Consider the following 22,925-nt stretch of genomic DNA (forward strand, 5'->3'; position numbering starts at 1 on the left):
TTAAAAACTAACATTTCAAAATAATTTGCATGCATGCGACTTAAAATAATTTCTCTCTTATCTTTTATTTATTATTATTCAATTCTGAAATTTTATGAGATTTAGAATATATATATATATATATACACCTTTGTGCGCTTATATCAATTTTCCTCTTCCCCCTCTACTTCCTTTATAAGAACCCTAAAATCTTCATAGGGAAAAAAAAGATTGAGGAAGCATGAATTGAAGAAGAGAGAATACCTCTTGTATCTTGAGAAATAAAAATGAAGAAAAAATTTAGCTTCTTGGCTTTGAAGCCTTGCCCTTCGCACGTAGTCAGCCTTTAACTTTGTACGTGACAACCTTGCTCCGCTTCGCCACCGCATGTGCATGCGGCCGGGCTCTCGTAATTCTATAGGCCTCAGCTCCTACTCTCACATGCGCATCGCGCACTTGATTGCTCTCGCGCACGCTCGGCCGCTCCCATGTGGTCAATAGCTACTGCACCCGCTTGCCTTCAATTGCCCGGTCTATGCAATTCCTTCTATTCTCACACTATCTTTTTCTAACGTAAACATAACATAATCTTGCACACGAAAATGAAAAAAGATTCAGTTTAACCTCAAAGGTTAGTTAAAAAAAATACGACTAGATATTGCGATTTTAAATGTACACTTAAACGATACATCAAGTTATTGTCGTATTATAAGATATAATATGATATACGCTAATTTAAAAAACTAATAATCCCTTATTATGCACTTATTAATGGCTACATTATCTGATTATTAATAAAAATCTATATTTATTTAAAACTCTGATGAATACTATTTTTTTTATTCTTAAATTATTATAATTTACAAATATAATTAGTCTTTCGATTATTTAGCTTACTTTTTAATTGGCAACTGATTTCAAAAAATAAATCCTTTCATGTAAATTTATGAGAGGAAACAATTCGTGTGAAATGGAAGGATAAACTCAAAAATTATATATTATATTAAAAGTGCATAATTTTATTTTAATTTGTGCAATTATATATTTTATAATTACAAAAGAAAAGAAGACAATGTCCATAAATAAATGTTTTAATTGGCTCCTTTCAATTTGAAAAAACTTTTGCTATGAAATTCGATGTTTAAATTTTCTTACATAAATTTGATACAATTTCAAGACCCCAATTACCCGAGCACAAGTTGTGACACCAGCTCCGACAGCGGCGCCGTTCCCTCGAGTGCAACAAGATTAAAGATATAATACCAACACATGAAGCATGCCACATGTACACTGCAGTTAATTTAATATTTGCATGACAGCTTTTGGCATCGAAAATAAAGCAGAGTGAATTGATAAAAAACAACTAGGACACAACATATCCTCTTACCACAAACAGTATTGTCTTCTCCTTATTTAAAAGGAGCTCATAGAGAGCAGGGCAGATTAAAGTATTAAATTCTTCAAACAGGCAACAGCATTATAAAAGTCTCACTTATTACAGCAACCAGTGCCTGATACCGAAGGGCGTGCGACATCCGAACATAATAATGGGGAGGTTTCTTCAGCCAACAGCATTGCGTGGATAAACTCTAACAGGGGGTATCTCATAAGATCGGTTAAGATAGCGTGTGTTGGAATGCCATCTGCCAGCTTTCAATGCTGGTGGTGACGGCCTCACTGACTGGGAACCAGAATTCATGGCAAGTTTTGCCAGCTTATCTGTCATATCATCAACTCCACCTGAGCTTACCATAGGATGCACCAAGTTCTCATTAAAATCCCAGGCCCCATGTGCTACTGTGCCGAGGTGTCCTGCCACAGCCAAGAGCAAAAAAGTTAGCACAAAAGCAAAAGATTGATACACCATTTCAGATATCTAAGTTTAGATCTGCAACTGATTCCAGCAAATTTCATCAACATTTTGGTCCAATCTTCATCAGTTGCAAATACTTGTATCTTGATAGTTTGATGTACTTACCTGGATTATTCCAAGCTGGTCGCCTATACAGTGGTTGCACTGCACGATTTTCGTAAGGAATATAATCCTGGAATTTGACAATCATCGAATAAGAAATATAACCTACAGTAAGCAAACTACTGCAAGATAAATGATTGAACTCCCTCACCTGATACAGATGGATATCTATCTTCCTCTGGGCAGCACCTACAGACAAAAGCCAGAAAAGAATTCTTCCAAATCAAAAAAAACTGTATTAAGGACTGAGAAACATAACACAAATAAATATGAACGAAAAAAATATATACATTAAGAGAATTTGCAAGGAAAGCACATCAATAATACATTAAATTTTCACGACTATATAGACAAGAAAATAAACAAATACCCGTCTTCAAAGAGGTGCATGCAGTTGGTGATGGCACATTACTTGGAGGCTTATTGTTTAAAGCTCCAACAGAGCACCTTCTCGCACTCAAATGTTCTGGAGCTGCTCTCATAACGAAAAGAGAACCGTTTATGACGTCTGTTAGAAATTCCAGTAGCTGGCTTTTGAAAATAATTAGAAAGAGGTATAAGAAAGGCAACAAACCGGACACAAGTGTCTTAGAATTTCCAGAGTCAAGCAGACGAAGAGATGGTGGGATGTAGTAGCAAGGCTCCATAAAAGAATCAAGACAACCAAACCAACGTCAGTAAAATGGTAACGGCATGCAAATAAAAAAATGAGAACACCCTGATATTACTTACCTTAAAGAACGGATGCTGAAGAGCCTTTGCAGCGGTAGGCCTTCGGAGAGGATCCCATGAACAAAGTGACTGCATTTGCACACAATGTCAAGCTAGGGCTAATGGGAGTATATTAGATAAACAGTTAGCTACACAATTTGCAGTTTATTTTTTTCTTTTGTGAAAAGGAACAGAAATACTCCAAAATAAACATACTGAGATGAGGTTGATAGCACAGTCACTGGCGGATGGGATCAACATCGAGAGGTGGATGCCCGTATACTTGGACCGAACCAAAATAAAAGAAACATCAGCACAATGAGGTACAACATAAGATGAAGTAATACAAGGAAATAAAGTCTAATACTTGAAAAAATATCTAAATATACTCAAATGCTCACAAAAATTAATTGCAAAACAGAATACCAATCCTAACACATACATGAAGATGCAACGATTAACATGAATTAATAGTAGATAAGGCCAAGATCCATTAAGATTAATTCAATAAAAATAAAAAAATTTCAAGTCGACCAATACAATGCAACCCAAAAATTACAGAAAGCATCATGAATTAGTCTGGCAATGTTTACAATGAAGGAAAACAAAATAAATCTGCTATCAAAATGAAATATTAAGGTCAAGTTCTCCCTATTACTACAAAACAAAAACAACATCCACTACCTTATCTCGTCATAAACTTAAAACTTCATTCAAGAATCTTATATTGGTAGTAAACTATAGCTTGCACCATCCGCTTGATCGTTATAACAAAAATTTCATAAAAATCTCCATTACCAAGATATACTCAACTCCTAAATAAGATTCCACCCTACACAAGCTGCATCCCATGCCAGAATTGCACTCCTATAGCTTCTACAAAGCTGAGAAGCTATAACTTTCATGATTAAATTTAACAGTATAACACATAAAATAACAGGACTACAGCTCCTGAATGTAATAGGTACCAAGAACAAAATTCATTCAACTCAAACAAGGATAGGGCATATAACCATGAACATAGCAGATCCTTTTACATACCTGTGGAAACTGAAACTTTATTGTATCTGCGAGGCGTAGTCCCTCAGCCCAGGAATTTTGACAAGGAGAGCCAATCACACTGCAGATTTTTTGAATTTCATCTGCTTCACTGCATGGTGCAAAGAGAATACGATACCAACGGTTCATATAACATCAATGACTATTTCAATAAGCAAAAGATGGCATATCAAGAGGCCTTAAGCAAAACCTTAACTAGTGCAATCCGAAAGGCAGTAAAATCATGGTAAATGTGGACAAATATTGGGATAATTGAGCATGGATGTAGCAAGAAGATATTAGTAATGATAATATTATTCAATCTAAATCTAAAGTTTAAAAATGTCAGAATGGTGGAGAAAAGGCAAATAGCTGCTAAAAAACTAAGGCTTCGTTTGAGACGGCTTTCTTATTGCTTCCTAAATCAGCTTTTTCGCACAAAAATTTATTAAACTAGATCTTTTTGCATTAGAAAGTTGTTTTAGAAAATAGTAAAAAAGCCATCCCAAACGAAGCCTAAGACACACCTACCATGCATTACAAATAAAATCAATGAGGTGGAAAATGAAAACAGGCTACAACAGCAAGCTGCGTAGTCAACAAACACTCACAAAACTTTATTTGCAAAGCCACAAATATTATGGCACATATTGAATAATGTGAGCATGAGGGGGCAAGTTAAAACAGTTGAAGCCAAAATCCTTTAAATTCTAACTTTATCAGAAATCAAAGGAGAGAAACAAAAATATAGCAATCTGGAGCTCTCAAATCAAAGCACAGAAGCATTGGATCACATGTAAAAACATACAAATCTAGCTAAGAGAATGGACTCCAGCTTATACAGATATCCCTACAAGCATAGAAACAATGAATACCAGCTTAAAACAAGATATCATTCTTCATGACAAAATTTTTAAAAAAAAAAAGTTATTGACAAATACAGAAAAATTGAAGGAAGAACAAACTTAGTACTTTGTGCCAGGAAAAAGAGGGCGGAGATTAAACAGCTCTGCCATTATTGCACCCATGGCCCATATATCTGTAGTTACAAAAAAAGAGTGTCAAAAAGAACGTAGACCCATCAGAATACACTAAAGCAACAGACTAACCAACTGCAGGGCCATATACAGAAGACTGCAGCAAAACTTCAGGGGCTCGGTACCTGTACAAAGATGCATCGGATTGTAATTTGCGTAAATATACAAAATAATCTAACATTGGCTTCGTTAGATAATGTTATCTGTAGTTTTATATTAAATAGAGATACTGCTACTCTCACTAAGGGAGACAACATGCTCCACTAGTGCAATGCTATGGGCATAAAACCATGGAGGTGCACGTGCAATCTAGAACTCTGATAGATGTTTCAGAATTAAAAAATTGCCACATTTAGTGAAAATCAAAGAAGAAAAGCATTACAAAATTAATGTTTAGTCAGAAACAATTACCAACGAGTGGAGACGTATTCTGTAAATGGTGGCCTTGACGAAATTTCACGAGCTAGGCCAAAGTCCGCCACTTTGATCACATCTTCAGACACCAATAAATTTTCTGAAAGGAAAGAGCATTTTTTAAGTTCAGCAAGAGATTTTTTTTTTTTTTCAGCAAAAGATTTTTTTTTTTTTTTTTTTTGCAAATTCAAACCTCTGACCACCACCATACAGATGATCCCAAAGATAACAATACTCAACCTAATGGTTGGGGCTATAAATTAGCAATATTCAGCAGCAACGATGCATGATACTGACTTGAAAATTGCCTAGTCAAAACTAATCGGCTGCAACAACTAGCATTCAAAAGCTTCATGCCTAATGCAATTAGAAGGGTATGCTTTCATCATACCCACTTTTAGGATGCCATGGATATGTTAATTGCAGATAGTACAAGATGTAGAAGCATAATAGTGACTAGTGAATGATCCCATGAACTAAGAACAGCAGCCAAACCCTACTTGCTGCCTATTTTTGCATTCCAATACATCCCCCACCACACTCTCACTTCTTCTGGAAAATGTTTATGAATTTCTTCATAATTCTCTTCTTCGATGCATAAATTAATTTCTTCTTATTTTTTTCAATAACTAAAATAGCTGCTTGTACTAAGGGTGTCAAGAAGGCAATTCAACCTCGTTTAAGCCAATTTAACTTAAGCCCCCAATGCCCATCATGTGCTTTCATAAGCCTGGATATATGATGGGTTTTGTGCTAAGAAGGCCAATTTAGGCTCGTTTAGAATATAAAAAATTTACAACAAATTTAGATCAACAATCAAAAGACCAAACCAACTTGACCATGTAGAGTTGACAAAAACAATCAAAATTCAAACTTCGTATGATTTTTTAGTCAGATCAAACAAGATAGAGACAATGTTGTTAGGTTTGAAACTCATTTCGAGTTTATGATAGCTTGATCAAAATTAGATTTCAACCGACTTGAAAGTATCAATTTATCAATATAATTGATATATATATATATATATATATTTAGAGATTGGTTAGTAGAATGGAATGAATTTTAGCTTCTTATTAGAGGTAGTGTATTCAATATTTCCATCAACTTTATTATCATTTTAATTTGAGTTTTGCTACTGTGGCCGACAATTGCATGACTAATGGGTTCATGGGCTAGCTATGGCCCATTAAAATTGGTTGGCCATAGGCCTTAAAAAGGTCCATATTATGAGCTAAATGAACCACCTAATCCGTTGGAAATGCCAAACTCCTGCCTACATAAATAAGTTTAAAAAAAAAAACTAATAACATATAGATCAATCTTTAAACCAAAACCAGTTCAAAAATAAACCAAACATTAGTATTTTTAAAGTTCAACCTATCAAATGGACAATGTGAATAGTATGGGGTTATAAAAGTATAACAAAAAAGTTCTAGGTGTCATGAAATAAAGGGCCCAAGTTTTAGAGGTACCCCAAGATGCAGACATAAAAACATGTTTAAGGTATTTTTCAATCATTTCATTTAAATTAGAAATTACTGTTTTAATTTAATTGAAATTATATTAAATTATCCTTTTGGATGTTAGTTTGTTTGAAATTTGCATGAAATAGATTTAAGATAAAATTACATTTGAATTCTATTTGATTTGCTTCTATAAGATAGGGTATTCATGGCCTGCATTTGAATCAACTGATAATGAATAAGTTGAATATACCTCTTCTATCCGCTATCACCCCTCTTTCAGGTGTTTTTTTCTTTTAACACTGACTCTTCTTCTTGCTTTTATCATTTGCATCATTTGTTATAAGTCTTCCTCAATTGTGATTAGGAATGTGACACTCGATTATGCCCTATCAATCACCACAAGCTTTTAACCGCGTCTAACCCCATTCGTAACATCAACAATCATATCTTGCACACTTTCGATGTGTCAAGACACAATCTATACACAAGGCCCCATCCCCACACCACATGGTTCCTAAGGCCTCCGTTGACCTACTAACACTCCACATGCAACCATGCAAGATGTGAGTTTCTAACTTTTATATTTCTAGACACACTCATTCACAACCAACAACTTCAGTACTTTTATGTGCATCCAATTGCATTATCATTGTGATTCCTCCACTAATGCATCTTGTCAAATCAAGTTCACTTGCTTGCATGTTCACTTGCTTACAACTCCTCTACGAACCACACGCTATTCCATTCATTGCCAAACTTTAGATCCCATACAATGCAAAACCTAAACAGATGACTTCAATTTCAACATCAAGCCACTCTTATGATTCCTTACATAGTCAACTACTTATCTTATATCAAATGGTCTACATCAAATATATCAGATTGCTATATCAATTTCTTAAAGAATGGATTCAAAAATTTTGAATTTCTTCCCATGTTATCATGACTTCAGTTCTGCCAAAGAAAACGGAATGTTCAAACTGTATGGTTTTTATATGTAAATGAATATGAAAAACCTCAAAGCATGTCTATGGAATTCCAAAGTTATCAATATTTGTTATGAAATCAAAGTTATTATTTTGTTGCCATGTTACATTACGGTAGTCAGCATCTCCATAAGGCTGAAGATTATTTGCATATTAATTAGATTTGACTAGAAATTATAAAACAAAATATTACCAAAAGATTCTAGATGATGAAAACTGAGAATGCATTCAATTATATCTATAAATCTTACACTTCCCCTAGATCTCTTCCAGCTTCAAATTTTGCAATATATTTGTTGTGAAAAGAAACGACAGAGTATTTAATTGAAAGAAAACTTGATGAATATATTCCTAGAATCGAGAAAAATATTCAAATATGTTTATAAATCTTACAAGGTTAAGAAAATGCTTGTCCTAGATCTCTTCAAACTTAAAATTCTACAATATTTTGGGTGGGTTTCCAACCCACCCAAACCTTTTACTAAATTTATGAAGAAATATGACAGAGCCTATATTTATTGAAAGAAAAGCTAGATGAATTCATTTCACCTGGCTGTCCAACCGCTTCAACTCCCAATGTTCCACAAACGCTAACAATTTCATCTCTCGTCTCCTCTTAAGCATTTGAGTGTAAGCATGATAATGTGGTTGAAGTTGCGCAAGATTGTAGGCCTATTGATTATATTCCTAAAGTTAAGCTTAATATAGAGCTTGACTAAGATTTTTTCAGAGGTCATTATTACTTCCCAAGCACTAAAGAAGGAGCTGCAAGTTAATTCCCAACTTTCTAGATCACTCCCAGTTACTTCACATATTGATCTTTTCTATCAACAATCTGTTATAGTCAGTGCCAAACTGTTTGGTTTGTGCTACCATTTTTGCTATCACCATATGATTTTGGGACTTCTATAAGATTGCTTCGAGGAAGATGTTAAGATGCATTGAAGCATCCAAATCCAAAGCCTTCAGATTTTGTTTATGTTTTCATGTCGTACATTACACATTCAAATGATATTTCAAGAAGTTCTTCCTCCGACTCCACATTGGCCACTTTTAGAAAAGGAGCTTTTAGGTACATCTTTAGAATTTTTTTTTTAAATGCCTAAGAGAATTGATGCAACACAAGAAATTAGGTTAATTATTTTTTCAAACATTTCAATTAAATTATAATTATTTGTCTTCATTTTAATTGAAAATAGATTTAAATTATCTCTTCGTATAATATTTAGTTTGAAATTTGAATTAAGTAGGTTTAGATATCATAATATTTGAACTCAATTTGACTGATATTATCTTCTAAATTCTATTTCTTTAAACAGATCTTTCATGAATTATAATAAAATCAATTGATAAATGAATTAAAACTGAATCTTCCTCTCTATATACCCCTCTCGAAGGTCCCTCTCTTAATAGAAACTCTCCTCACTTTTTACATCTGCATCACTCTACAACGGTATGGGCAATCAAATTAAATAATATCTGACTTCTGAATGAATTAGTTGTGATGGCGCATATTCGATATTTGTATCATTTTTACTATTAAAGAAGGTTCTTATCTTTTGTAAATAGAGACAGAATAAATGAGACCAATAAATGAATTAGTCAAATTAACAGCAATAACAAGTATGTTAACATGAAAAAGTTGAAAATTAAGAAGTATGAGAAAAGCGACCAAAAAAAAAGTACCACAATAATATATTGTCTTAAACAACAAACACAAAATAGTCATACCAGGCTTAAGGTCACGGTGAAAATAGCCTTGCTGATGCATGTATGCAAGGGCTTGGAACACTTGAAAGCACCAATTTCGAATTTCAGACTCTAAAAAAGGCTTGTCTCTATCATTCATAAACTGATAAAGATTGCACTCCTAAAGAAATCAAAGAGCTCAACAAAATTAAGCATTCTCTGACAAATTAAAAACAAGCTTAAGTACAAAAGCAGCATACCATATATTCAAAGATAAAGTATAGCACATCGTGCTCTCTAATGACCTCTTTAAGCTTCACAACATTAGGATGGTTCATTTTTCGAAGGGACTGTAAAACAAAGGTTTATCTTCTTTGAAAATGAGATCCAGCCACTGAAGAGATTCATTCAACAAAAATATTACCTTGACTTCCCGAAGATTCATGCACTCCTCCCAGCAATAATACTTTTTCTTCATTTTCTTTATGGCAACCTGTGATGCAAAGCATACATGGAATGATGCAAAAAATAAAAAATAAAATACTTGACTTTCATTAAATATGATAAATTAAATCATACTCAAACTAAATTCAGACAACATACAATTTCACCACTATCTTTATTAACAGCTCTCCAGACATTACCAAATGTTCCAAATCCAACTTCCTTGATCACCAGATAGCTGCAATAAAAAAACAACAATATGGTATAACAGTGAAATCTTTTTGAAAAACTAAAGTTAATTAACAAAACAGCATAGACACCTTACCGTTCCATTCTTCTCAATTGAAGAAATAATTACACCCCAAGCTCTTATTTAGAAATGCGAAGCACCACAGTGCCTAACAAAAAGATTCCAATTTACTGACAGAAAAAACTCGTCTATAGAAGCCCACTTCCAGATGTAATTTAGCAGATGCCACTACACCTTATACAGATAAATTCCAACTCTAGAACCCACTTTATTTGAGATGCCGCACAGACTAAACACCACCTATCACCAAACCACAAGAAACAACCAATCCAGCATCCTTAGGTCGGTAGTCTGCACATGTTCCCATACTTGTGAAAATTGAGCATGTTGGCTTGAAGCAATTTTGCATTTATTAAAGACTAAAGAGCGAAGAGAGAATATTTGTAGCAGTTAACCTGGATCAAAGGAACAATAAACCTTAAATCACAAAAGAAAGAAAATATCAATCATTACTTACATCTTCAATCACTTGAAATATGCATTACCTGAACCATAACAGACAGGTTCATATTTCTGGTAAAAATACTCCTAAAACTTGACAAGCAAACTGAAATTGGACACTGATACAAGATAATAGGCAGATCATGTTGACAGCAACAGAAACACACTTAAAGAGGATTACTTGTAGTGGAATCCTTTATAGCACTTAGGACCAAATAACTTCAGAAAAGATAGAATCTTGATGCCCGTGGTGGTCATGGAACAGGAAATGACCCCTAAGTGCAGTTAACGAATGAGAGGAGAAGGAAGTTTCCGAGAACGAGAAGACGCCAAATAGGAACTTTCTGTATGAAAAAGGTTTCACACTGACAGTAGCTTGACCCAAGTTGCATTTGCCCCATATCCTGCTCCAGACAGTCAAGCCCACGGAACAAACAGGCACAACCTAGAAAACAAAGGAGAAAATGCTATTAAAAATATGCTAATAAACAACTTAATTTAAAAAAAAACATGCAAAAGATGAGTCCCATACACCCGCAGAAGGATCTGAGAAAAGTGGGGCTGCATCACAAAACAAAGGAGAATTAACACTTCATTTCGTAATGACATTTTATTGTTGCAAAATTAATTTGTGATGCCTCTTTGATAAACAAAGCTACTAAAAAGCATTACCAAATGAGGTGTAAAATCAAAGCAGATGACTCAAAAATAAGATTTCAGACCCCAGCAATTGACAAGCATAATAAAAGATTATACTGACATGGACACAAAGCTTCTAATAATAAAGTAGCTTCATATACCAAAAGAAACAGAAATGGATATACGTTAAACAAGAGTCTGAAAGCATGGAAAATAATAAAAGATGCCCTAGCTCCACATTAACAAAAAGGTAAATTAAAAGAGTGTAATATGCGCTGAACATTAAATGTATTTTAGGATACTCAACATTGGTAGCCAGATTTAGGGGGCTTGGGTTTGTTAGAATCTTATTCATAGTATTTGCATTCAAAGTAACTGTTCTGTATTTCATTTGAATAAAAATTTGGTGGAACTAAATTACTTCATAATTCATTTTCCTCAAAAACTATTGCAAAGTAAATTGGCAGCATTTCTTTCAAGGGATTTAGTGATTTACTTGCATTATTCAAATGATATACAAACAGTCTCTTAGTAATTCTTATTACACAATGAAAATCAACAAAATTCTACAAAAGTTTAACCTGCAAAATGAAATTCAACAAAATGAAAGCACTGCTGGTGTTGCTACGGTCTAATACATATACTAATTTAAAAAAAAAGTCGACTTCCTAAACCTAATTAGCTTAATCTAGACCCAAAAAAGTTTAACCTGCGGGGAGCTCACATATAACAATAACACAATACTCAAATAAAAATAATTATTCACATCTAATGAGATGTATACAAATCCAAAACGTTTCCAATACCCTTAACTTAGAGCTAAGATGCTTAATCTAACAGTGACTTTCCAAATTCAAGGGTCATTTTTTAATAATGCCATAAAGAATATAAATAGTTAAAGTGCAGTTTATCAAACATATACAATTTACCGTATACAATTTGTTAAAGCAAGCATTTCAAAGTTGGCATCCACAAAAGTGTAAAATTTGTTAAAGCAATTATTTCAACAGCTTAAAACAACTTAGGCCCAAGCCTACAAAAATGATTTAAGTCCCAAGCCAGAATAAGAAAGATTTAGGGTTGTGTTATGTCAACAATACATCGTACAACTATTCCAAACCCCAAGAAATGAATCCAAATTTGAATTTTTCAGTAAAAGGGTGATCCGCAAAAGAGGTACATCACCACAAAACCTGATTGCAAGGAAAATTAATGATTTGTTAGGACATCAATAGTAAATGATGCAGCACAATTTAATCTAATATAGCTAGGAAGCTGGCAATGATTGGCTTAGCTGTCACCTGCATGTGATGCAACACAAGATCCAATTGTGATTAAAAATGTGAAAAGATTCAATTAAGGTCAGAATTTTTAGATGGAACTTGGGATTAAATGGAAGGACAAATACCGAATGTAATGATTTGAAGAAGATTATGTGGCAAGTGACTATCTTAAGAATTTAAAGATAAGTTCAAAAATACTTGAATAAGATCAGCTATGTTACATAGATTTGAATGTTGTGCAATAAAGATGGCATTGATAGCCAAGTTGAACTACATAAAATTAAAAATGTTAAGATGAATATAAAACAACATTAGAAAGGATAAATTAAAGAAATGATTATATAAGATAGTTGGAATAGCATCTATTGAAAATAAAGACAGTTGAAAATAAATTTGAGTTATTTAAATGCATATAGTGAAAAATGCACCCATTGGACTGGTACATAAAATTAGTATTGATGGATTAGGAAAGGGTTAAAGTTTAAGTAATTTTAATAGAAGTATAGAAAGATGTATAGACTTCATACAACTAAAATTAACAAGGACGATGAAAAATAATGATGCAAAAAGTTCGCATCATATAGTAGGGATAAAGATAATAATGACGGTTATGACAATGGGTAATTAGAAAAATGAATAAATAGCTTGCATTTGTGAGGAACTAAGGGACTATTCGATTGAGTGAAAATTTGATGTGAAGTTACTTGCATGCAAAGTAAGATTTTTGTTGTTTTATTTAAAGTTAGTGAAGTAACTTTACATCTTTTCCTTTATGAATTTAAGAAAAGAAAATACATCAAAATTCATCAAACTTTACACGCATTTACTTTCTTTTGCATTCCAAATTGAACCAGATTACTCCTAAATGAAAAGAGAAGAAATCCAAAAACTTTCGAGAAGGCTCTAAGCAAAATGTTGGAAAGCTAATAAGTCTACAGATGTATGAATTGTAAAAACAGTTAACAGATAAAATCATTAAGATGAATAAGCTAGCGATTGAGTGTTTTTTAAAAATTGGCTATTGTTTATGCTTCTTAAGTTGAATCAAAAGATAGTTGAAAAAAATTTGACGGATGCTATTGAAATGTATGACTTCAAAAAAGAGAAATTATTGGGTTCCACTTCAATAAACATATAGATTCCTATAAAATGGTTCATGAGATAAATTTTTGGGAAAGCAGTGTGAAATAGAAGCATAATGGAAGAAGTTATCCACGATATTATAGTAGCATATAATCTTGCAAAAAATAAACACATACTCTAATAAACAAAAAGATCATTTTTATCACTTTCAAAGATGTAGTACAAAATCAAAAATATAATATTTTCATATAGAAGGAAAGATAAATCTGTTAGCAAAGACTATAAGATAATTAACCACATAATATAGATTAATACTTAATAATATTTATCTTAGAGGAATAAAGAAACAAAGATAGGTAGTTTAGCTAGATAGACCACAAAAATCTCTAATTAAAGCAAACTTGATGCGGTATAAGATAGTTAATTAGACTAAGAAGGTTGGCATAGAAGTTTTAAGATGCTCTAGAAATTAATTACATGCAAGGAGATCTATTAATAGGGCGAGAAAATGCAAAACGTTATTAAGGGAAAGAATTTTTCTTTAAAAGCAACCAAAAATAAATAATACTTAGGCTTACAACTGCTATAAGAAATTAGAAGTCTTATTCATAATGACTGATTAAAGCAAAAGGTATCATGTTTTTCACTTACATAGGCCAAGCTCTATGGAGGAGATAAGACACAAAAAATAGACAAGGCAAAGAATAAAGACCTAGAAACTTTGCTTGAGGAATTTATCGAGAAGTAAAGCAAATAGAATCAATGAAAGATAAAAAAATTATTTTTAGAATTTAATAAAATAAGGCATTCAAGGAAAAAATTCTTTAAAAGAGCATACTAAAAAAACTATAGAAGTTACTATGAACTTATTTAAAACAATGAAACTAACAAGATGCATAAAGGTAAAAGTATTTGGTTCATATGAGATCTCTCTTAAGATTTGAAGAGTTGTGGAAGATAATATAGAGTTTAGGTAACAATGTTTTTTAATGAAACTTTAAAGATTACAAGAACATCAAATGATTAAAGAAGAAATATCTTCACAAATATTTAAAAATAAATGGGACATTTAAGATAATGATATATTAAATACAATCAAGCTTATTAGTCATGGAGGCGTGTAATAGAATATTAACTTAAATATTCACATTATCATAAAAATTAACTTAAGTTTTGCCAGGAAGTTCCATTATGAAGAAGCATTTTATGATAAGGAAATTAATAAAGAAATACAAAGAGCACAAATAGAGTTTGCACATGATTTTTTTTTTAACCTTGAGTATAGAACTGAGTTCACAATAATTTATTTGGCGTTCATTTGGGAGAAGAAAAACTTATAATATATGTTAAAGTTACTTAAGATGTCTATGATAGAGCATTAATTATTATTAATAGTATTGCCGCAATGACTAACAAGTTACCAAATAAGATATGATTACGTTAAGGATCAACATAAATTAGTATATCTTTGTATTGATGGTGGAGATATTTACAAATAATATTCACACCATTCTATATTACATTTAAGAATGGCCATAGTTCTAATCAACAAAACCTCTATAACCATGTGGGAAGTTAGAATAATGGAGAAACTTCTAAAGATAAGGAGCTTGGGATGAACAATAAAAAATAAAATTATGATATGCAATTTTAGAGTGTGCAAAAATGATAACTATGATTTAATATTGAAAAACTAGAAGTGATGCCTATAATGGAGATACAAATAAGAATGAGACTTACAAGTTAATGTTGGGTAGTATTTCAAACAACATTTTTAGGAATTGACTCAGGCAAGCCTCAAGGCAAGACAGAGAAAATTTGCCCCAAGTCATTCAAAGGAGGTGTTCAACCTACGAAGTGTTATGCCCAAGAGCCAAGGTATTGCCCCAAGTGCCTAGGGCAACTTTTGCACCCCATTAGCAAGACGTTGCCCCATGATATAAGAGTCATATTACATTTAAAACATCAAACTACCAAATTTTAGCCTATTATAAATAACTTTCCTACTCATTTAATTTCCTAAGACTTGGCAAAGACTCCTCTCTTACAAGCTTGTAAGAGACATCATAGTCTTAAGTATGTGTAATAGCCTATATTTTAACCCAATCAAATCATTTTTTTCAGGAGCCATCAAAAATCCAAATCATAAACCGTCTTCATCATAACATAGATATTGTACTGATTTAATTACATAAATTTTTTCCATAATTTTTGTATATTGGTGCAAATCCTTAAGAAATTAACAACTTTCGATACAAGTGGAGATTTTGGAACCGTTAGTTTACAAACAGATTTCACCAAAATTTTTGAAAAAAAAAAATTTGGCTAAAAATTTGGCTATTTTATGGATATTTTCTATAATTTTTTAAGCCCCAAAAGGATTTATATGAACTTTATACTGAAAATTGATTAAATTATATTATTATATTATTATATCATTATTATTCTATTATAATTAATACCCTAAGCCACTAAAGCCATTAAAATCCCTTTTCTCTTCTAATTTTGGCAAACAAAGAAATGTAATAGGAATTAGAGAGAAAAAAGAGGAGAGAGAAAAGATAAGGTTGGCTTAGGAGGCCGTAAAGCAATTTTTGTCCATCAACTCCATTGGGAGATTTGCTCATATCATTGTAAGAAACTGTCCTATTTTTAATTTCAATAATTTAGTGCTTTTGAGATTTTTAAGATCAAATTTGCATTTCTGTTATCGAAAACCAAAGATAATTTTGTATTGATAAAACTTTCTCTGCATAACTTTTTATATATTATAGAGATTAAGATTATGAATATTTTGAATATTTATTTGAAATTTTCTGATAAATGATTAAAAAAAACAATGATTTTTATCAAATCAAAAATTTATTTTGACAACTAAATTTAGTGCTACTAAAATACATGTTATTGAGACATTATTCTTATTAATGTAAGGATTTATTATTGCAACACGGATTTAATATTACTGCAATATTTTACTGCTCTTGCCACTGATTTTACTGTTACTGATATGACACCAATATTGTTTGATACTACTTGATGGAAACATCAGAGCATGAATCGTATATCAGAGGCGTGGTCGTCGATCTAAGGCCACGATCGCGTCGATGTATTTTTGAGTTATTTCATGTATTTATTTTATTATGTTATTTGTTATTTATGTTGCATTTGTTTTTCCCGTTTTACCCCTTGCTTAAGGGAAGTCATATGTAAGCCCTAAGGGCATTGTCGTCTTTTTTATTTTGAGTCTTATGTACGAGGCTATTTATAGTCCTCATGTTCTTTTTCTAAAGCTAATAATTGAATGATTAAAAATTTTGTGTTATTGCTTGAGTTCTTGAGAGATCTTGAGAGTGCTTGGAGAGAGAGCGAGATCCCTAGGAGAGGGAATTCGGATCACCCACCAACCTTGGAGACGGCCGGATTCGTAGTTTTCTTCGTTATCTATTTTTCTTTCTCCTCACCTCCTAACCACCCATCTACTTAACCTTTCTTCATCTCATAGTCGCCAGCCAAGGGTTCTCCCGGGTCCCTAAGCCACCGGCCATCTAGTCCCACCAACTCCTGCCACCTATGCCCCCACCCCATCCCCTCCCCACGGCCAAACTCCCTCACTACCGGCCACCCGTGGCTCCTCCCAATCTACACCGGCCCACAACTTTCCAAAAATAGGTTTTATGATTTTTGTAACTCCCTTCATGCTCAAATTCAAATTGATTTGAATTTGAAAGAGTTGCCTAATTTACAAAATCATATTTTAGGAAACTGGCTAAATTGAGTCCTATTTAAATTTTAAATTAAGTGAGGATTAGATATTTTCTTTCCAAACTTAATTTATTAATTTAAGTAGGCATTAATGCCTCATTAATTCAAGCCTTCCAACCTCCTCAAGCCGTCGGCCCCTATAGGTGGATTTAGGAAATTATTTCCTAAATCCCAAGCCCCCTCTTTGGAAATGATTAAATTATTTCTCCCTCCATCCCCTTTGGTCGGCCCTACTACCCCCATCCTTCCTCCACAACCTCAAATCTCCTTTGACTACTTACCAAAAATGAAAGTTCTTAATTTAGGAAATCATAATTTCAAAATTTTCAAGTTATTGGAATTTGAAATTTCTTTCATAATTAAGAGATCCTATATTAGGAAAGTAACTAAATTTAAGTCCTATTTGAATTTCAAATTAGATGGGATTTAATTGAATCTTTCCTAATTCCTACCTCCAAAATTTGAAACTCAAATCCCTCTCCACAAATTCCCTCCCATCCATTGAAGCCGTCGGCCCCTTCATGGTCTCCCATGGAATTATTTCCATAAGCCTCTCTCCCCTCTTGGAAATAATTCAAACCTCCTAACCCCCTCCTTATCCACCCCACCCTTCCCTAATTAAACCCTAATCCTCTCTCAAAGTAAAGGGATTAATTAGGGAAAACAAATACTTGATTTCCCTCCATCTCCTCTTCCAAAATTTGAACCAAATTTCTCTCCCGTGCCCTCATCCCTAGCCGGCCACCTCCATCCCTCTTCCCCTCTTGACTTCTCAAGATAATCTCCTCCCTCTCAAGAGTAGTCTTCAAGGGGAGCAACGACGACGTCTGTAGATCTTGAATACTTGTTGCCGGGTTTCGACAAAGTTAAACCTTCAAGGGAGCTAAGACAAACTTCTTCAACATCTCACTACTTGCTACCGGGTTGTGAAAAGGGTGAACTTCTTCCCCCTTTTTTTGATTACTTTCCTTATCTCCTAATCTTGTAAATGATGACGATTCACAAGGAGCTGAGCTTCACCTTTGCCTAAGCTTAGTAAACATAGGATTAAATACACTTTCTATGCTTCTAATCTAATTGTTAGATTAGGGATTTTGTTGAAAGCTATTTACTTTGCATGTTATTGAATTGCTACTTGTTTTGAATCTCCAAGTGTTTGGCATGTGGCTTAGCCTAAACGTAGGCACCCCTCTTTTGTTTTCTATCGTCGTTTTGATTGTTAATAGTGGTAATCTTACGTGCTTAATTCAAGAAATCATGCAAATTCTTATTTCATTCATTTTAAGCATTTAGTTCTACATCACTACTACTAATTAATTCACTGTACCAATGCTAAGCAAGTGACATACTAAGCACATGATATACTGAGCATGTGATTAAGATAATAATTTAATCTATGATGCACCGACACACCTCTTGAAGAGAGAATACAGTGTCAGACACGTGTCGGACACGGACACGTGCCCGACATGACTGGGACACGTGTCAGATTAAAATAATATTTAAATTTAACACAACACAGCTGGGACACGTTTCGGACACGACTGGGACATGTGTCGGACACAGTTGATACACGTGTCCTAATTTTTTATGATAAAATTATTTTAATTATAAATAGATGATATCGAATGAACTATTATGAGAGCTATTTGCACGGACACAGCGACACGGACACGACACGGATACGGGACACGTGTTTTTAAAAAAATATAGGACATGAGTACGGCACGGACATGACATTACATGTTTTTATATAATGCATAGATATTAATGTAAGATCATATTAAAAATGACAAACAATAATAAATGAATGGCATGATAACTTGTCTAACTTATAATATAAAATATTTAGTACAAAATGTCTAGTACAACCACAAAAATATAAGCAAATAACCACTTGCTATAACATCAAACATTCAAGCTTCAACTACTATGATTAGCTTCAGAGGTTTGCTTTTGACCTTTAATATCATCATCATTAAATATCATTGCTTCCAACTATGTTTCATCAAGAGAAAGATTTGCAATAGTTCATTGGATATCATATAATGAAAATTGGTTCTTCTTTGTATCTATGTACTTCTCTAGTTCACTAGTTCTCTCCCATAATATTTCTTTATCCTTTAATCTAAAAGAATATATATATTTACTTTTATACTTCTCTAGTTCTCTCACATGCTTTTCCTCAATTTGATTTTGGCAATAATATGTTATATTTATTAAATGTTAAAAACATAAATTAATGGGGCTTAAGCACTGTCCACTAACAAATAAAATAACTTGTCTTTTGTCTTTGCCTTTTAAACATTAATATTTGGTCGTTAAAATTAAGAAGTACCTTAAACATACTTTGTTATAAGAGATTATCATGGAGGTTTGAGGTAAGTTTTACATAATTATTGGAAACTAGGTTCATAATAAGGATATAAGTGATAGACGATAAAAAAAAAACCTACTAATAGCCAAGTTTAATATGGAAACAATGAAAGAATTAAGATGAATACATTGCAAAACTAAAAAAGAAGAGTAAAAAATGATTATAAGAGAGAGGCCCTGGAATAGAACTAATAAAGATAAGTAAAAAGATAGAAACAAATGCCTTTCAAGATATTAACAAAATACTGTTCACTAAAACTGACTTGCCACCATTATGATGAAATAAAGAAACAAATGTCTTTCATTTCACATCTTAAAGATTCTACACTTAAAACTTCCTTCAATGAAGGTAAAAGAAGCTCAAAGCGTTCTTGAATTGCAGTATTACTGAGATTCTTGATGTGAGACGTAACCATACTAATTTGCTATAGCCAAATCGACTAACACTACTATTTTCTATTAAGGTTCATCTATCCATTTCCCCTGCAAATGCACTGTGAATCTCAAATCTCAAATCCCATACAGCTTCAAGCATGTTCAACTGTGGATTAAGCATTTGCTGCTTATAATAGTTCTGGATTCCATGATCAATAAATTTTATATTCTCTTGTATAATAGTTCTGTAATCCATAATCAGTAACGTTTATATCATTTACCATCCTATTTCATGGCCATCCTACAACGAGCAAGATGCTCAACTCAAATTTTCAGATACGTATCAACATCATTTCAGATAGTCACATTTACCATCCTATTTCTTTTACGATGTAGAGTTTTACACCTCTCTTTTCATCCTCCATATAGAATTGGAATTTTACCATGCCAATTAGCTTCAAAGTTATTATCATCCAAATTACACACATCAATAGTTTGAAAAATCAGTCAATCCCTCTATTATTCGCAATTAGAAGTCCAATTTTCCCAAAGCTTTAGACTTGTACATCGCAAACGCAATAACACACATGTCAAATCACGCACCAAAGTGATAACGAAAAAATCCATACCACAAAAACAATTGGAAACCCTAATTCAAGACATCTACTAGTGATAATCTGTCACTACAAACCCTACGAGCCCTGCATAAGAACCCTAAACTCCACCAGGCCGATCGCCGTTTCCGATCCAGATAAAACGGAATACATAATAAATAATTCGAAGTAAAAAGAGTATTGAAAGCGATACCTCGACGCCTTCCTGCATAACCTCCCTCGCCTCCGGCAGCCAGCTGATTTCGACTCCAGGGCCGAAGCGTCCCCAGAACAAACACGAGAAGAAATAAAGAAGAAGTTAAGCGGTGACTTCGGGGAGGCTTCAGATTTATAGTATTACAATACTCGGATAAGACATCCCCACGGAACAATTCTGCTTAACCGGGATCGCAATAATGGCAGATATTAGGTAATGACGTTAGCGTGCACCGCAGGGGATATTATAAAAGAGGAGGATTTGGAAAAAAAAAACTCGTGGGGATTTGTTAGGATTCGGAGGCTGCTTGGACTAGGGATTTGGGACATGGGGGCGGTATTTACAGCATTTATTATTTCTTTAGTTTAGCCTCAAGGTCATCCTAGAGTTGATTTTAGTGAAATTTATAAAATTTTAAAATAATAAATTTATTGATTATTAGATTTTTAATCTTTGATAAATATATTTAAAATTTAATTTTTTTCTCAAATAATTTAATGCACAAGTATAAAATTAATTAAAAATAATTTTCATTTTAAACTATATTTTATATGTACAAACAACAAAGCCCCTAAGGACTAAACTACATTATGAAAAATAAAAAATAATAAATATTGTTGCTTTCTAGAAATTTGAGATGGTTGACTAGTGGGTGTTTAGCATTTAATTTTGTACAAATATTCAACATGCACAAAGGTAAAATAAAGTTATTAAAATATACTTTTTTTACATGAAAGTCTCAAAAAGAAAAAAAAATTATAATTCTCAACTCAGTTGAAATGGCACCACTTATATATATCGTAGGTCACAAATAATGATAATTCCCTTAATTTAAAATTGATACAAAAAAGTTGACATTAACTATTAATGATGAATTTTATGATGGAAGTTGGAAGAGTCTTAAAGCATTGGAGTTATCTTAAAGTGATTATTTGTAATCTATTTAATATTTCTGTTTTGTGGAGAGAATAACAAAGACCATGAAACCCATAATAGTCATGATGTTGATGATAAGAATCAAAGTTGGTGTCGACAATATGCATTACCCTTATTTGTCGTAGTGTGCATCAACTCTATGCGCAACGACAAGCGACAAAGTTAGTGGCCATACACCTTAATGCCAATAGTGTACATCGAACTTATAAGAGATGGCATATGTTGATAACATGCAACAACCTTATACTCTATGAAATGTTTTAACAATATGTATTAGTCTCATAGGTGATGGCATGCCACACACTTTCAGTGACAAATAGACACTTGTAAAACTAACATCATTGATAATCCTTCGATTTATAATAAACTATTCATTAAAAAGCTCAATATGATTAACAAAATTGTTGATAGTTCTGTTAGAAAGAAAGCAGAAACAAATATAGAATTAACCCTTTAGAATGGTAGAAAAAACTTGTCAATTGAGTGTATTGAAGGCCTATTAAATGTGTCTGATGGTTATATAGTAGTTGACATGCTCATAGGAATCAGAAGTCCATTCATAGGGATCAATAATGAATAACTTAAATCATACTAATATATTTTGTTGGAGACTTGCCTCTATTAAAGATGAAGAATGTTGAACATTATAATGAATAGTGTGTTAATTTTTTTCTCTCAAAGGGAATCATTGGACAATGTGTCAAAATTCTTTTGTATGACAATATCAATGATTTCATTATACTTAGTTTGCATAATTTATGTTACGACTATTGGGGGATTTTGAGTCGATCAAACATCATGTAAAGGATAGTTTAAACTAGCAGTATCATGAATATTTAGATTTTATTATGGCTGAGGAACTTCAATATAAAAGGGAGGAGGCATTCAACCTTGACATCTTGCTAATTACGAGAGTGGCAAACTTCAATGTCGTGATTAAATTATTTATCGAGTTAATTCTTGTGAGAACTACAGAATTTGAGTTTATTATTCCTCCATATTACAAAGACGATCCTCCAAAGTGAGATTGGGTGAATTCCACTAATTGGATTATGTTGCCCTTGATTGAGAGATTAATTTCCAAATTGGTAAATTCTAGAGTGGGAAACTCCATTATAATGAGCACTAAGCTTATCAACAATTAGATGAGGGGTTGTAGAATACTAAATTG

General features: G+C 32.8%; 1 protein-coding gene across 2 annotated transcripts; it reads right to left on the reverse strand.

Annotated features, from left to right (window-relative positions):
• Window positions 1-1,275: 1,275 nt before the first annotated feature.
• On the reverse strand, window positions 1,276-20,974 carry LOC110098519 (cyclin-dependent kinase F-4). 2 transcript variants are annotated; one of them, XM_028699516.1, is made up of 19 exons: window positions 20,816-20,941; window positions 11,023-11,051; window positions 10,535-10,935; window positions 10,065-10,444; window positions 9,899-9,977; window positions 9,720-9,788; window positions 9,556-9,645; window positions 9,338-9,476; window positions 5,152-5,254; window positions 4,813-4,865; window positions 4,676-4,742; window positions 3,707-3,815; window positions 2,882-2,947; window positions 2,687-2,755; window positions 2,529-2,595; window positions 2,325-2,426; window positions 2,106-2,143; window positions 1,958-2,024; window positions 1,276-1,791 (listed from the first exon to the last, which is right to left on the reverse strand). In XM_028699516.1, the coding sequence occupies exons 4-19, from the start codon at window positions 10,070-10,072 to the stop codon at window positions 1,541-1,543; spliced, it is 1,377 nt and encodes a 458-aa protein (XP_028555349.1). In that variant the 5' UTR covers window positions 10,073-10,444; window positions 10,535-10,935; window positions 11,023-11,051; window positions 20,816-20,941; the 3' UTR covers window positions 1,276-1,540. The 2 variants fall into 2 exon arrangements, with proteins under 2 accessions (XP_028555349.1, XP_020681036.1); XM_020825377.2 differs by lacking the exon at window positions 11,023-11,051 and having other exon boundaries at window positions 20,816-20,974.
• Window positions 20,975-22,925: the final 1,951 nt, after the last annotated feature.

Source organism: Dendrobium catenatum, unplaced genomic scaffold (genome assembly GCF_001605985.2).
Source record: "Dendrobium catenatum unplaced genomic scaffold, ASM160598v2 fragScaff_scaffold_1329, whole genome shotgun sequence".
NCBI lineage: Eukaryota > Viridiplantae > Streptophyta > Magnoliopsida > Asparagales > Orchidaceae > Dendrobium > Dendrobium catenatum.

What these genes read in the sequence shown, in the direction of transcription:
- LOC110098519 (XM_020825377.2), bottom strand. An exon ending in ACTTTATCTTTGAATATATG is followed by an intron (nt 9,477 to 9,555) that starts GTATGCTGCTTT and finishes TGATTTCTTTAG; the next exon opens with GAGTGCAATCTTTATCAGTT. An exon ending in GTGCTATCAACCTCATCTCA is followed by an intron (nt 2,756 to 2,881) that starts GTATGTTTATTT and finishes GTGCAAATGCAG; the next exon opens with TCACTTTGTTCATGGGATCC.